General features: G+C 40.1%; 1 protein-coding gene across 1 annotated transcript in view; it reads left to right on the forward strand.

Annotated features, from left to right (window-relative positions):
- Positions 1 to 573: 573 nt before the first annotated feature.
- sardh (sarcosine dehydrogenase) overlaps positions 574 to 17,090 on the forward strand; it is a 44,737-nt gene continuing 28,220 nt past the window's right edge. Inside the window, exons 1-10 of the mRNA XM_080046211.1 lie at positions 574 to 692; positions 2,338 to 2,527; positions 3,350 to 3,486; positions 3,835 to 4,013; positions 5,358 to 5,537; positions 7,261 to 7,384; positions 8,242 to 8,342; positions 10,472 to 10,576; positions 13,451 to 13,580; positions 15,556 to 15,642. Coding sequence (XP_079902337.1) covers positions 2,343 to 2,527; positions 3,350 to 3,486; positions 3,835 to 4,013; positions 5,358 to 5,537; positions 7,261 to 7,384; positions 8,242 to 8,342; positions 10,472 to 10,576; positions 13,451 to 13,580; positions 15,556 to 15,642 — 1,228 coding nt within the window. The 5' untranslated portion in view covers positions 574 to 692; positions 2,338 to 2,342. The remainder of the gene's footprint in view (positions 693 to 2,337; positions 2,528 to 3,349; positions 3,487 to 3,834; positions 4,014 to 5,357; positions 5,538 to 7,260; positions 7,385 to 8,241; positions 8,343 to 10,471; positions 10,577 to 13,450; positions 13,581 to 15,555; positions 15,643 to 17,090) is intronic.

Below are 17,090 nucleotides of genomic sequence, written 5' to 3' on the forward strand. Positions count from 1 at the left end.
AGCAAACACCATAGCTGCCTGTTTCTCCTTTACATCATCATCGCATGTGTCGTTAGTTATTCGACAAATTTGGGGGAGGGAAATAAGATTTTTTTTTTTTTTGCAAGAAACATGTTATTTTATAGCCTAGATATCAAATATTGTGCAGACTTAACCAACACCATTTTTGTTGGTAGGCTAGGTAGATCCATGCCAGCAAACCAAAACAAATTTCCCTGTTAGATTATTTAAGGCATAAAAAGAGCATTTGATCCCCAGCAGCGCAACCCCATGCTTTGCTGAGTTCTGACACCTGGACTTTCCAGGTCATGCTACTGCAGTTTTTAGCTCTATGGGTCATGCACTATTGACCTTTTTACTGACCACTTCTGCAGTGCAGGCTATGGGCTACCGTTTGTGAAACTATGTGTTGTGTCCTCCTAATATTTAATATGCAGTGTTTGACTGAGCTAAGAGTCTTAACATGTTGGTTACTGTATTAGGTCTACTGGGTTGACAGCTTCGCGCGGGGAGGGGAGTGGTTAACACAGGAACTACTACAGTCACTCTCACATTATGTGACAGCCACTGATTCTGAACTGTTGCTTCAGGGACACACTTTACAGCGCGCCGTCTGACGCTGTTGTGGAACGGCTAATCTGCCCATTTTTTTGGAGCTTCAAGTGCATTTGCCGGGACAGCCGCAGCTGAGTGTAAGTGCACATGTGGAACTGAAAACATACTGCTGTGGCTGATCAAAGTTACTGTAGGGAGGGACGTTGTGTACAGTTTTTGTTGGCGTGAGAGGAGCTCACACGCGGTGTGTGTGCCACGTTATATGCCTGCAACTGCTCGGGTTGTTTTCACTTTCCGTTATTTTGGGACGTGGCGATTACGCGTAGGGTAGACGGTAGGCCTACGTCCTGTTATGCACTTTAATTTGCATATTATTGTTTATTACGCAAAGTCTTGCTACGCTGTGTGTTGTGCCACATTCCATTGAAACTTGAGCAGCACAGCACCAAGCGGTGTCTGCTCCTACCTCAGCCGCTGGTGAATGAGCTAGAAATGGGATAAAGTTATTCAGATCAATCTGCAAATATCTCCCTAAACGTGTTTGTGATCATTCTTAGTTGAGAAATGTCCAGACATGCATGGCATGTCATCACAGCTAGTTGAATGTCAATGTTTTTTGTTAGGGTGCAGTTCACAAACCAGCTAAACAAACATGGTTAGCTGAGTTACTACTGAACTAATGTTCCCTTTTATCATGGCCTGCTTTTATGTTTATGTTTATTTTATTCCACATACAAAATAGATTTAAAAAAACATGTAGTAAAAAAAATTAAAAATACATGTGTGGGTGTGGCAGAAACCTGTACAGGCTTATAGAGCCACACCCAAAATACATTTACATATTAATATTAGCAGATCAGCACACAAGCGCGCACACACACACAAAAAAAAAAACATATGTATAAATGAAAAAAAATAAAAAAAAACCTTTGAACCCTCCTCTCACATCAGCCATTGGGCTGAGAGAGTGTTAACCAAAGTCACCCACTATTGCTTTTTTTATATACTATCTATGCTTTAAACAAAAGAAGAAACAATACTGGCATTGACCATGTGCAAGTGGCAGCTTGATCTGTTGTGTGTGTGATAATGTGACCTCATGTGAACCTTGATCTCCATAGATGTCCATAGATGTAGATTACTACCTTGAAATGTAACTGATCAAAGTAGGAGTTTGCTGACTCCAACTGGAGGTTAATAACGTTATCTCAAACCATGCACCTGTTGTCTGGGACTTTTTTCTTGAATCTTTTCCACCATCATGTATAATAATGCACAATTCCACACGGTGCAACGGCACACCGATGTTTGGGTTAAATACTGTAAATTAAAATGCTATAAAAAAGCGGATATACACAGCGTACTTGGAAGGCAAATAACAACAATTGTATGTAGCCTGAACACAATCTTTTTATTGTTTTAAACCTAATGAATACTCTGAACCTTAACAAACTTGTATGATAACAATAATTGAATAATATTAAACAAAAGTCAAATAACAGCAGTCCCTTAAATGAGCAGCTCAAAAATGTTTTTTAGAGACATGCTCACCTTCTACACATTTCTCCTTCACTTCTGAACATTAATAAACTTGTATGTTAACATCCTGTGTGTTCTAGTACCTTAGACCGGTATGACAGAGATGATGGCGGTATTGAAACCTTGACACTTTTTCATGCCGTGGTGTACCTTCAAACAGGTTATGGTCCCGTGCCTGCCAACTCAGAATATGTGTGTGTCATGTCATCATCATGTATTGTGTCCTCTTGTCTCCACACACAGGGGCCATGGCCTTCCTAGGGAGCGCAGTTCGGCGGGTCGTGTCAGCGGTGCGGTCTCCTCTCTCTCCCCTGTGTCGCACAACCACTCGCTCCTACAGCTCTGAGCCCACCCAGGAGAAAAGTGTTCCCTATGAGAAGACACTCAAACAGCAGGAAGGATCCACTTCTGGACCCACTAAGCCTTTGCCCAGGTTAGCTGCAGTGTGTTAGGTTTACTGTGTTAAGTGTACTGTGTTGTTGAAGTAGTTTAAAGCCAGCTCCTGTTTTTAATTCTCACATCATGATAAGATGATTGATGATGAGTAATATGCACGTATCTTGGTAAGCTGAGGGTTTGTGAATGGATCCATACAAAGTTGTGAATTGGGACCAGTTGATGATGGTAGAATAGTGCTCACGATGACCTCTACAAGACCAGAAAAGATTGTTTAAAGGTGCTACGAGGAAACTGTCTAATTTTTCCTCTGATGATCGTAAATGACATGTAGGAGCAAACAAGACCATCAGCGCTATTTTTATACAGTTTTTCTTAATGCCTTTGTCATCGGTATACTCACCCAGGAACTACAGCTGGCGTAGTAAAAATACACAACTGCTTTTGTCCATCAGTTTGAAATTATGTCAACTATGGTTATAAGTAGTGACATTGGTCATCCTCACAAGGAAGATACAACGTGTCATTTCATAAGTTTTGGAGATGCATGTTTGTAGATTTTGTTTTGTTCTGCTCAGCTTAGCTGATGTGGCTGTGGGCTGTATCTTTATGTTTAGAAGACAGATATGACAGTGGTTTACATTGATCTTCTCATCTAACTCTTGACGAGAAAGGAAATATGTGCATTTCCCAAAATGTCAAACAGTTTCTTTGAGAAACTGAAAGGACGCTTTCTGTCTTTGACTTGGATAGACTCAGGGAAATAGTCTCACTGGTTTTGTGCAGAAATCCTCCTTATGTATCACACTATGAAAGTCTTTTTCTGAGCTCACGTGTGGTTCCCTGCCTCTGGCCTCAGGTCAGCGGATGCGGTGGTGATCGGAGGGGGCAGTCTGGGCTGTCAGACCATCTATCACCTGGCAAAAATGGGAATGACCAACGTAGTTCTGCTGGAGAGAGACAGACTAACTGCTGGCACCACCTGGCACACTGCAGGTAACAAACAAAGTCATCTATGAGAACATGGGCAGGTGTAAGGAGTGTGTACACGCATGTGATTATGAATGCTGAAATCTTGAGGAACCTGTTTTTTCATAAATATTTTTCAATACCACATTAATAGCATGGTTTCATAAAACATGCTGATGACTCCTTTACTTATCTAGAGTACCTTCATTATCTTCTGTATAATATTAAGTCCTGATAAGGCGGGTGCTGTGTAGATAATGTGCTCGCAGTTATGCGTTTGTAAGTTCACACTGTACTGTATGTCTATTCTATGCTAAAGAAATTGTGCCAGTCCTTGTCATTGTGTGTGTGTGTGTGTGTTTGTCTGTTGGCCAGGCCTGCTGTGGCAGCTCCGGCCCAGTGACGTTGAGGTGGAGCTCTTGGCCCACACCAGGAATGTGATCAGCAAAGACCTGGAGGAGGAAACTGGTCTCGACACTGGCTGGATCCAAAATGGAGGACTCTTCATTGCCTCCAACAAGCAGAGGCTGGACGAGTACAAGCGTCTCATGTCGGTAAGATTGGAGATGGCTCGCTGTTTTTTGGACAGCTGTGAGGAAAATACGGTTGTGTTGGTAGATGGAGGTATTCATGTCATATAATGGGATACAAGCTTTTAAATGGTTTCCATAGCAACAGCAGGTGTCACTGAGGCCGCTACAAAGTAGATGGCGGCTAAAGCTAACAGGACTCCCGCGGAAAATCATGCACAAAGATTAATCCTTGAGTTCTGAATAATTGTCCGGGTTCTAGAAGTCTTAATAAACCAGCTGAGCATAAAGGCGTTTTGGAAAGTTGATTCATGCACATTTGGACTGCAAAGGAAAGAGCTGTTTGATCTCAACCACTTCAAGTGTGCTACATCTAAAGTCTCCATCAAATAAGACCATGGTTCCAAATACATTACAAGCAGTAGCCAAAAACCTGACCACTACAGTGCATCATATAATATCTTGCAATCCAAGTAACCCTTGTCCCTGTGTGTGCATATACTGTAGAGATTGCTTCTGACAGTTATACGGCTGCCAACGAGTAATGGCTAATAAATAATTATATATTGACGAATTGACCTCTGTGTTAAAATCACCAAAGAAGGACACCTAATAGGAACGTATAGTGTGCGTACGTACACCACACAGAAATAGATTTATTTTATTTTTATTTTTTAATAAATATATGTGAATGGGGTAAAATACTTTTTCTCCCCTCTTCGGGGTTTTATACAAATACAGAGTTGAATTGCGGGTTTGTAACTGTTTGCTTAACAGGATGGTGGCACATAACCAAGTAAAAGAAAGTTTGTTTGAACCTGGAGGTTGCTGGAGGTTTCAAAGTTCACCTGACAATGCACCTCACCAATGCAACGTGAAAAAACTGACCCGGTAAGGAAATCTTAGGACACAGCCCTCATTTACAACTTAAAGGTCACATATTATGCTAACTGACAGGGGGCGGGGGGAGCTCAAAGATTGTATATTTACGAGGGGAGCTGCAGCTCTTTTTAAAAAATAGGCCATTGTGAGATTAGCTGAACATCAGCATAGTACAATAAATTATCTGAAAGTTTTTTTCAGCAAACAATTAAAGAAAAACGTATTAGGGACCACTAAGACCATATAATATGGTGTATAATAGAACCGAAAAGTGTATAATATGGGAGCTTTAATTAATGATATGCCACCACTAGTGACTGTAACTCAACTCCTTCCTGTATATGCTTATCGGCAAGAAAAGTTAGTGAGATCTTTGCTTTTAGAGTTTTGGAAAGGTTTTAAAAGGTAGAAAAAAATTAATTATAAAAAAAAAATCTCTTTCAGGCAAGACTATAACCAAATAAACCACATTCTCTTCATTTCTAGCTGGGTAAAGTTTATGGTATCGAGTCCTACGTGCTGTCACCTGCCGAGACCAAAGACCTGTACCCTCTAATGAACGTTGATGATCTGTATGGAACCCTGTACGTACCTAAAGATGGAACCATGGACCCAGCCGGCACCTGCACCACCCTGTCCAGAGCTGCCACCGCCAGGGGAGCCAAGGTAATGCACGCAAGATTGTGTGCATGTGATTTTATGAAGTTATGGTTTAGTTTTGCATACGTTTTTGTTATAGCTTTACATTATGTCATTGCCCAGTTATACAAATAGACTAGTGATAGTAACACATTTGATCCCCACCCCCTTTTGAAACACTGCAAAATAGCTTACAAAGAAATGCTTGTCATTTAAATAAGGTTTAACTTTTCTTTTTGGATAATTTTTCTACCTGCCACTACAACTAGTTAGCTAAATGAAATGCTGTTTCTTGCCATAGCAATGACTAAATATAGAACTCCATACTTTCTAGACTTATCTTTAACTGCGCTTGTTTAAAAACTGCCTATTTATGATGTTCAGTGGGGTCATAACTGAGAAAGACAAACAAAATAGGTTTCACACATATGAGAACACATGAAGTTAGCTTCTTTTTGGGTAGTTCACCATGGTAACTGAGACTGCACAGCTGCTAGAAAGCAGGCTAACGCGCCCCACACACATCCTACCTCTACTGCGCGTCTACCTCGCGTCTGCGTCTGACTTTTGGTCACAGACTGTGAAATCAACGTAGAGCGAGCACACATCCAACCTCAGACGCACTGCTGAGGCGCGTCGGAGGCACGTCTGCAGCGACGCTCCCTTTCACCTCAGGAGGCTCGCCTATTTTTTTCTGAGAGCAGCGCGTCTCTCTCGCGTCTCTGTGCTTTAACTGATAGAGAAATACTCTGTTGACAGTCATACCAGCAGCATTCACTCTAGTTACACGTTTACCCGGTGTGTTTATTTCAAAATAAAACATCCCTCAGTCGTATACGCGAATAATCCCTTTATTTCACGATTTAATTGTGCAATCAAAATCCGAGGGATTTAAAACCTAATTTTCAATTAGTTCTGGCATTTCATTTTTGGATAAATGACACATATAGAGATCCAATATAGTGAAGAAATAAAAAAGATCATGATGAGCGCAACAGTTTTCCGTTGCTCTATCTGTGTCTACGGCCTTCTTCTTCCCCGACCACACCCCCCCCCTCTCTCTCCCGTTTAAATCAGTAAAGTGATTTTTGAAATACTCTGCTGAGTCATATTGACTTCATACTGGCAGCTTTCGCTGTAGTTTCACCATTTCCTGGTGTGTCCCCTTAAAAAAAAATTAAAAAAATGGCAATGGGACGCACGGATTACTGTCCAGACTCAATATAAATCATATGCATCATAGATGACATGAAAGAACTTCATTTTTAATGGGAATTATCTATGAAAACTCTATGTAGAAAGATAGGGCTTTTAGAAGCAGCGCTGCAGCAGCAGGTGCTGAGACGTTGCATGTGTGTCCGAGAAAAGTCAGAGAGAGGCAGCAGTAAGGTAACGCGACGCGCTCCAGAGGTAGACGCAGGATGTGTGTGGGGCGCGTTAGCTCTCATACCCAAACACACTAAACTAAAAATAAGTAAAAAACCATAACATCGTTCTTTCTTAAACAAAGATGTCATAAGCCTTCCTACGTTATCCTACAAAGTATTACAATGCTTAAGCAACATGAAATTTTTTAAAATCTTTTCACATCCTCGGACATTAAAAGGGCCCTAATAATATTCTATTGGTTTACTATACAACTCCTCTGCACATTTCATATGGGGTCTCATGCAACGGTGTGTGGGAGAGCATTTATATTATCTCTATGTTGCATGTGAAAAAACTGCACACTCTCACCTTCTTAAATCAGGTGATCGAGAACTGCCCTGTGACTGGCATCCAAGTGGGGACAGATCACCTCGGTGTGAAGAGGGTGAAGGCAGTGGAGACCGCACATGGGACCATCGAAACCTCTTGTGTGGTGAACTGTGCAGGTGAGACGGCAAACTGCTAACTAATCACCCAAAAGACCATCAAAAACTGTTCAAAATGACCATTGTGCCGTGCTCATTTTGTGACTGTGTGAGGTATTCTGGATATTACTCAGGGAGATATTAGGATCAACTCCCTACAGCTGAAAATATGTTTTGTAAAAGTGAGATTGCAAAGAGGTTTGTTTCTTAATGCAAAATAAGGAAACAACATAGAAGGAATGCGAGAAAGGTAAAATAAACATGAAACTATTATATACATACAAGTAGGAGGAACAAATACAAATATTGCAAAGAAACAAATATTGAGCGGATATTTATGAAGTGGGTGGTTATTTAGTCATAGTAGTCATCTGTTCCCATCCTGTTTGAACCGAGAACAGATCATTCCAGTGTAGAATTGGATCGGCAGCTCCTGAGGCCATTAGTTGTGTGACATATCAGTTGGAGCAGGTGAGAGCTGTGAAGAATGGCTTATCAGTCATACCTATACTTGAACACATTCATGTCAGGCCAGGCCAGTTCATGGTTATCCACAGTATTTTTTACTATAACCGGTAAAGTCCTGCAGGCTTCTCAAAAGCTGATAGAAGTTGTCAGAGTCCATAGGTGCAGCGTCAAAACCCCTGAAATCAGTGCAGTCAAAGAAGGCCTGTAGTGCCAGTACAACTTGTTCAGGTTCAGGTTCAGATAATGCTTCTAGAGTTGTCTCTCCACACTGACTCAGGGTTGTGTGAGGAAAAACCTGTTTATCAGGCCTCCATCTCTTCACTGTCTTGATCACTTTTGCCGAAATTGCATTTATTTACCATTTAAAGGCGGCGTTTGTATGAGATGTTTCTGTCTTGTGTTCCTTGCAGGTGTGTGGGCCACCAAACTGGGGGATATGGCGGGAGTCAAGGTGCCTCTTGTGGCGATGCATCACGCCTATGTGGTGACAGAGAGAATTGAGGGCATACAGGTAGGATCTGCATGTTTCATATGCTACTGAACAACTTGACAGTAGTTCCTGATGTATTTATTTTATTTTATACAGTAGGCTACGTATAAACATAGGCCTACTTCAAATAAAATCCGCTATTGACGCACTGTTCTGTAGGCCCTGATAGCATGGTGGCAAAAGGCTGGTGGGATGTTTGTATTTAATTGTATTGCTTTTGGAGCCTCATATTGTGAGGGGAAAATAATAGACCTATGCTTCAAAAATGGAAGTGGCTCCTAATGACATGTATTTATAATATACTGTAGTGTTATTTATTTTATTTGTTTGTGTTTATTCCTCAAAATGAGACTAGTTAATTATTTGTTTTGTTACATTGTTTTATACATCTTTTTTTTCATTATTAACTTATTTTTGTTCATAATTAACTATGATACTGGATGTTACAATTCATTAGGGAAGGAGAAATTCCTTCATATGGCTGTATTAAGTCTATATGGCCAACAGGGGGCACTGTGACATTATAAATGTCCCTGTGCAATGGTCCAGACTGCTTTTAGTCAATGTTGGAAGGTGATGTGTGTAGTTATTTGTTTATGAAAGAAGGGGGGATGGTTTTGTATGTATCTTTTTTTAATGCCAATGACTTGTGTATGTGTAACAATATAACACGTCTCACATGCTTTCTATTCATTGATCCACTATAACTCTGTGATTGTGGATCTTGTGTGCGTAAGATTTAGTGAGTGTACACATTCCATAACTGTGCTAGTCCTCTGGAGGCTGTTGGTTTTTAGGCGAGCTGTCAGAGCCTTCCCCGCGTTATGTAGTTTAAGAGCCGCTTAACCGGCATTACTGCCACACCATGTACACAGACATCAGCCTACACACCAAGTGACATACTCGCACACTCGCACACTCAGGATGCTGTCAGAAAAATCCACGTTGTGCGATTTGTCAGGCCAAACAATCTCATGCCGACCACCACATGTCAACGTGTGAATAGATCAGAGGCTGTGTGTGTGGTGGGTTTTAATTTAAAAGGGTGCCAATCTTGCTGACGGGAGCAGGTGTATGTTTTCTCTGCGTGAGTTCATGAAGGACAGAGTGTATTGAAGTGCGGTGCTCTAGTATTGATCCAATGGAGTGAGCTACCCGACGGTACTCGGCACAGAACAGAGAGGAAGCAAGAAGCCGCCCTGGCTTTTATTGCATGTAGTAGTGTGCTGTTTTCCAAATAACAAGCTTGTTTACTGGTATTTTGATTTGGACAATTGACTTTAGCATTCGAGAAGTGACAGAACAAATACAAATGACACAACATACTTTAAAGTGTAACTATTCATTAGACACCCCCGACAAGAATATTTACTGCATCTCAAGGGGATGAATGCTTTCTGGCTGCTGTGTTTTGAATGAACATTTCATGGTATGTCAGTAGCTGCCTTGCCGTACAAAAAGAAGCGCTATGGTTTGTTAAGATATGTCATGGTATGCGCCACTGGTGCTGTAAAGGTTTTTATGGTTGTCATGTCGTATTTTATATACAGTCTATGGTTAAGTCCCGTATTTTATATTCTGTCCTGTACATATGCTTCTGTGTAAAGGACCAAAAAGTATTGAATGCTGTGTGAGAATCTGGGAGGAGTAAAGAAAAAGGGATACAGCATGGATTCTCTTTTGCGTCAGCACATGTTTATCATGGTATTAGTTTTGATTTTCTTGCAAAAAAAAGTTTGCCTAAATTGATTAAAATAAATATTAAATAATTATTCGGTATGTTGATTGACATAGAATAATACCATTTTGATTGAATAAAATGGTATCACTTAAGTCTACAATTTGGTAAAAATACATAACTCATTTGAAGCTGTAACAGTAAATTATATCATCCACTTGCCTATTTTGTCATTAGTAATACGTATTTTACATTGCTAGGTACCAATATTCTTATATATATATATTTATTGAGTCCCTTTTAACTTTTACATTTGACACTTTAAGTACAAAATAATTCATTAATAAATGAACCAATGAAACTGAACACAAGTCATCCTCCTGTTTTTTGTGGTGATACATCTGACAACACAATGTGTTTTGGACTATTTCTCATTTTTAATGTTGAACCATTTCATCTGAACTCTTCACAGAACATGCCAAACGTCAGGGACCATGATGCATCAGTGTACCTGCGTCTCCAAGGTGACGCCCTGTCTGTGGGTGGTTATGAACAGAACCCCGTCTTCTGGGATGATGTAAGTTTACATTGTCTCATTCTCTGTTATTGACTGTGTACCTGAGCGAGTGGCATGACGCAATATACTGTATGTCATGTTTGCCTTAAAATGAAATACTTCAATATGTAAGTTGGATACAAATATCTTGTGTCAGCTTGACCTCATCTCTTATTTAATTTTTATTTGCTTTGCCTTGCCTTGAATTTGTTACTCGGAGGTCAAAACTAATTCATAACAGTATTGATTTGTGTGTTCTCTTCATTGATATTTTAAGTGCTATGAAGGTGCATTCAGATAAGTACTGTCTGTCCTTCGAATATTATATACCTGCAGTTCATCCATTGCTTATATTCTTAGCAGGTGTGTTGTTAAAGACTCAAGGAATGTGAAGTTGTTTTGATCAGCGGTCGTGTAGAACAAAGGGTGTGAATGGAAGTGTATCACAATCCATACGGCGGCACGAGAAACTTTCTAGTAAAAGTACATATATATACAGTATATATTTTTTTTATATATTTTGGGGAAGATTTGCTTTCTTGCTTGGAGTTGGATGCCAAGGTTGATTCCATTCACATGTCTGTAGTCAGGGGGCCAGGGGTCATCCCAGCTTGAAATAGCTCTTGCAGAAATTCCCTTACAGTATACCAAAACCTCCTAAAGCCAGCTAGCTAGCTAGCAAATTTTAACTCGTTGGTTTGATACAAAATACAAAAACTAACGTGTAAGCGGTTTAACTAAGGGGTTATTGTGCACTAAGCCAAGCCAGCAGACCAACTCTTTTGGAGGCATTGAAGTTACTGCAATGAAAATGCACTTAAGTTGTAGAACTTGAAGAAAACAATCCAAACAGAAGATATTCTTAAATAATAGTAATTAACCCCCCCCCCCCCCTAAAAAAAGGAATAAAATACCATTTTAAATAGTCAGTCTTAGTCTTTATGAAAGGCATTAAACAATTTTTTTTGTATAGGAAACTGATAATATTTATTTATTTATTTATTTATTTATTTATTTATTTATTTATTTATTTATTTATTTATTTATTTATTTATTTATTTATTCATTCTTCTTCCGGACAATTACACATAATACATAATTTTCTCATTGCATATTCATACATATTACTTTGTGTTATCGTCCGAAGGGAAGCAGGAGAAGCCAAAGGCTTATCGGGTCCCGCCCCCTGTCGTGCTGACTCCATGACTTCTTGTCTCTCTGTCTGGCTGTCTGCCTGCCTACAGACCTCTCAGTGGTTTTACATTTTAGAGGATTTCTTTGTGCAGAAGCAGCTTCTTTTGTTCTGGCTTTGCAGCCGAGCATTTGCTTTGATGTCTAGAGGCGGACGGAAGAAGAAAGAAGGAGATAGAGAAAGGAGAATTAGCAGAGAGAGAGAGAGAGAGAATAGAGGAGGATGCCTTCTGAGTGAAGATGAGGAATCGATGGCTTGGTAGGGATTGAGAGAGTGACTGAAGTGTGGTGTCACGGACAAAGAACACTAGCTCGTCACATACTCCAGTAGAGTGTCACTGCTGCTCGGTATTAATGCAGAAACTCTTTGTTCACATAAAAGCCTCAGCTTCTGTAACCGTCAGCTTGCATATCCCTTTGACATTAAGTCTTCAACAAGACTGAAAGGGCCACCACTGACGTTAAAGATGGAGTCTAAATCACTTTTTGTCAAAATCTGTGAATATCTCCTCACGATACGCTACCTCTCTGTAAACTGCTTTGTACACAAAAGGAATGTAATCAAAGGGAGCCTACTTTAGCAAGAAGCATGCCCGTTTACAGATCCCAGGCTGTGTAATAACACTAACGCACGTTCCAGCGCACACACAGTAGTTATAGTAAGCCAATTTTGATGAAAAAGTGATTTTGACTACAAGCATTCTCCAGAATCGCTGACTGCACCTTTTAATTGTAAAGGCAAACAAACTCATTTCTCCCTACTTCTACCTGAATCACTTGTATTTTTCGGCTCATGCTTTTATCTAGCATGATAGGTCTGTGATGACTCCGAAAAAGCAATTACCCCTCTGAAAGTTAGAAGATGACTTCTTTTCTATCAGGAGCCAGAATGGACAATAGTCTAGGTTGGACCAGATCATTGCCAGGATAAAGGGATAAATACATGGCTGGAAAAAAAAATAAGAAAAAGAAATCTACTTCATAGAGCACAAGCTGATATGGTGGACTTTTCAATTTGAGCACCCAATCCTAGGTGAGAGTGGGTAGGGTTGAAGAGATGCTGCTGGAATATGTCGTGGCTGCGGTGTGTGATTTTGCTGTCTACATTTAACTGTGATGACTTGAACTGAAGGTACTAGTGTTCTTATCAACAATCTACTGCAGAGATAAACTTTCCCTCATGGGTTGTTGGAGATGGAAAACCGCAGCTTAAAGATACAGAGGATTGGAATTGCATTTGCCAAATATCCTGAGACACACCTTTTTTTATTAATTTTTTATGTTGATCCTTAATTAGTAATTATCATATCAACTTAAATAGTAAAGGGTGTGCCATTGTTGTGTTTCCAACTTGTTTCCGCTGCCCCCAAGTGGCCTAAGAAATCAGTTGTTGCAGTTTTTTTTTTTTTTATCCTGGAATTATTGAATTATTAAAGTAAAAAATATTTAGTAATCATTTGCTTACTCGTGGGTTCATAATGAGCTGGTTTGCTTTCTCTCAAAATGTTTTTTTCTCAATTTTTTTCCACTACGGAAGATATGCCACTTATGTATGAAGATCAAGGTGTTATTACTACATCATTTACTTGGTACATGAAGTCTCTGTAAAAGTGAGTTAAAAAAGAATGTGTTGCAGAAATGTGTCTGCTTTGAAGATCACAGGAAATGATTAAGTCATATTGTTTGTGTGTTTTTATTTCCCAGGTGTCTGACAAGTTTGCCTTCAGTCTGTTTGACCTGGACTGGGATGTATTCATGCAACATATTGAGGGGGCAATCAACAGAGTTCCTGCGCTGGAGCAGACTGGCATCAAGTCTACTGTCTGTGGACCAGGTAATCACACACAAACACAAACACACACAAACTCACACACAAACACGCACACGCACACACACACACGCTTACACACACGCTCACACACACATGCGCACACACACACACACACACTCACTCACACACACCAAATATCACATAAGCGTACAATTTTTGATAAAATCCTGCAAGCCCTTCTTGCACATCATGCATTGAAACAGGGGACAGCCAGCTTTCATGACGCTTGTTCAATCGGACACATTCTCATTTAAAAGTGAAATGTCTCCCTCTGTGGACCATCGTATGCAGCGCTCCCATATTGAATTTGCTCATGAATTCCTAAACCAGCAGACAGCTATGTGTCATATACAGTATTTGGCAGAGATAGTTTGCTCAGCTCGAGCCTGACTTCCCGTCCAGGCAATATGACGTTGCTAAAATGATGAGCTGTCATGGAGCCCCGAAACGTAACGGTAATAAATTGCATTTTTCATCATCACAGTGTGTTGCCGCTGTTCGGACAATCTGAATAATTTACTACGGTGAAACAAGTGACAGCACAAGCGCACATTGACATAAATATAAACAGTTATGGTTGAACAGCCATGAATGAAAGGACAGCGAAGCATGGACAGAGAAAAGTACAATTGTAAATATTGATAGAGAGTACGAATAGGAAAAAAATAAGAAAATAAATTAAATAAAAAATAGTGAAGATTAAAAGGGGGATTCTATAAGAGCCCTGTTGTTGAAGTGCATATCATCTGCCGTGAACCTAGCTCTAAGGCTAGCTATTCTTTCATTTCAAGGGTTGTTTGTATTAAATGTGCTGTAAGTGGAATGGTACTTTTAGCTAACTTCCTGTCAGTTACTGCAGTTAGCAGTCCCCTCGCTCGTCCCTACATCACCACATTGATGCACTGCGGTCATTGGGAAGGATTTTTACCTGTTCCGCCATTGTAGGCGCATAAACATTCACCCATCTGTTGCTCTAGCGTGCATCGGCAGTGAAACCATGAGTGAGACGGGTGTTGGTTTGTAGTGTTCTCTCTTGTGATTGGATAAAAATTTCAGGATCCTCCAATAAGTTTATTTGCCGATTACATGCAGAGCAGCTGACTGAGAAATCGGCTTTATGAAACGCGCACATTATGTAAGTGATCACTGTATGAATAAAGAGCGATTTAACACTTATAATAGCATAAATAAACCGCTTACTTCACCTTACTTCTTTTTATAATAGCCAGCCTAATGGGTTCTTGGGGACAGAGCAGGATGAAAAGAGCATTATGAGTTCCATGAATACCTATGTCCTTTGGAGGATAGAAAATTGAGAGCAAAGAAGGTTAATGCACTCGCTCTGGTAATGCAATAGGTTGGTTTAGGATTAAGGTCTGAATTACAATCAGCCTCAGTTAAAGGTTAGACATGTTTTCTTTTTGGCATATTTAGCAGGCAATGGACTGTAGCTGATGAGCATCTTCATTTGTATCCCTATATACATGCACCGACGCACGTGTGTGTGTGTGTGTGTAAGGGAAAATTAATTCACATGTGTATTTTCCACCTCAGTGAGTGACATTCTTGACCTTGGATCTCCCTTTCTTTCATTTCAATTGAAGGATAACCTTGATGCATATACATATGTATGTGCCCAATGTGCTCTCTCTCTCTCTCTCTCTCTCTCTCTCTCTCTCTCTCTCTGTGTAACTTTATCAAGGTTGACGTCAACCCTCCACAAACAACCACTCTTATCATTATTCAGCCATTCAACCAGGAAATCCGAAGTGCATTTGAAGTCATTGAAGAGTCCTAGCCAAAATGACAGCAGAAAGTACCGTAGCTAGAAGCTGAAATGTTTTTTTTAATAGTCACAGATTGTTTTTGCACAAAGTAAAAGTGTTATGGGGGAAAGTTTATCACCTCAGAGGGGAGTTTGGTATAGTTGTGTTGCCAATTTCACCTAGCAAAAGTGTCTTTCGTTGTCTGCTTTCAGAATCCTTCACAGCCGACCACAAGCCGCTGATGGGAGAGGCGCCGGAGGTCAGAGGTTTCTTCCTCGGCTGCGGCTTCAACAGTGCTGGTAAGTGCTGCGGGGGACTGGGAATGATTGAGAAAAGAATGGGAGAAGACTTCCAAGGGAATAAACGAAAAGAAAGGGAGAGATATGGGGAGTGTAAAGCCACCTCCAGTCAGATTGTCAGTGTCATAAACTTTAATATACGAAACATATCACTTAAATGTGTATACTTTTAAATACTTCATGGCGTAGTAGACCTTTTTGCCTTCAGGGAACCATGAAAGTGGTAGAGCTATAATGGTCCAAGGAACCTTTCGAAGAACATACTGTATATGGCAATATAAAAACGAAGGAAACAAACCAGGAGAAATTGCCGATGAGTGTTTTTGTGACCCAGAACCCCCCCCCCCCAACCTCTTGTGGACACACTCTCAAAGGACGAATGAATAATGGAGTGCTTTTCATGGAGAACACACACACACACACACACACACACACACACACACACACACACACACACACACACACACACACACACACACACACACACACACACACACACACACACACACACACACACACACACACACACACACACACACACACACACACACACACACACACACACACAAACAACAACCCATGTATCTCCATGACTTACTTACTTAGTCCTTTAGCTATAACCTCTGACAGTAGACAAGGAGGAGTGTGAGCAAACTGAAAAACATGGCGTAAAGGGTAAAGCAATCTCCCTCTGCGTTTAAATGCAGAAAAAAAAGCTTTCCCTCAACTGTCTAAAAGCAAAAGACTACAGGGTTGAGCTCTTAAGTTGATGGGGAGGCGCATAGACGTGGCACTGTAATGAGGGGGCATACGGTGTTACGAAAACTCAAACGCAACGCACACACATTCCTTCTGTCATTTCTTTTTAAGGGTAAGTTGGTGTTTTTTTTAGTAAGGATCATGTTATCCAATGTAGGGTTAAGGAAGGCTCATACACTCCTGTCCCTGAGCTTTTGCTTGCTTTAATATCTCAAACATAATGCCTTATATCTTTTATAAATAGACCCGTGTTACTTATGGTTTTATATTGTACTTAAAAAAATATTTGATATTTAAGCAAAAAAGCGTATATACCCTGGTTCTATATGGTCTCAATTGTTACATTTTGTGGTCTTTTTTTATTTTTTGTTATTAATTGAATATATTTTGATTTTTGGACATTGTGAAGAAAATCTCACAGCTTTGGTTGGTTATGACTAAATGATTAATCAAAATGATAATAATGGACTTGTGTATAATATATTTAATGAAATTATGCTGTTTTTCTTTTGTTCTTCAAACCACATTGTAAATCTTTTATAATGACTTCTACTTGATGCAAAAAAAAAACATATTTAGCATTCTTTATATCAACAGAGGTGGATAAAATATGGCTCTCCACTTGTCCTCTAGCCAGTCTTAAATTGTTGCTGCAGGGACCAAGCTCATTGAAATGGGTCCAGCGTCAC

The sequence above is a fragment of the Ammodytes marinus genome (genome assembly GCF_949987685.1).
Source record: "Ammodytes marinus genome assembly, chromosome: 18".
Taxonomy (NCBI): Eukaryota; Metazoa; Chordata; class Actinopteri; order Uranoscopiformes; family Ammodytidae; genus Ammodytes; species Ammodytes marinus.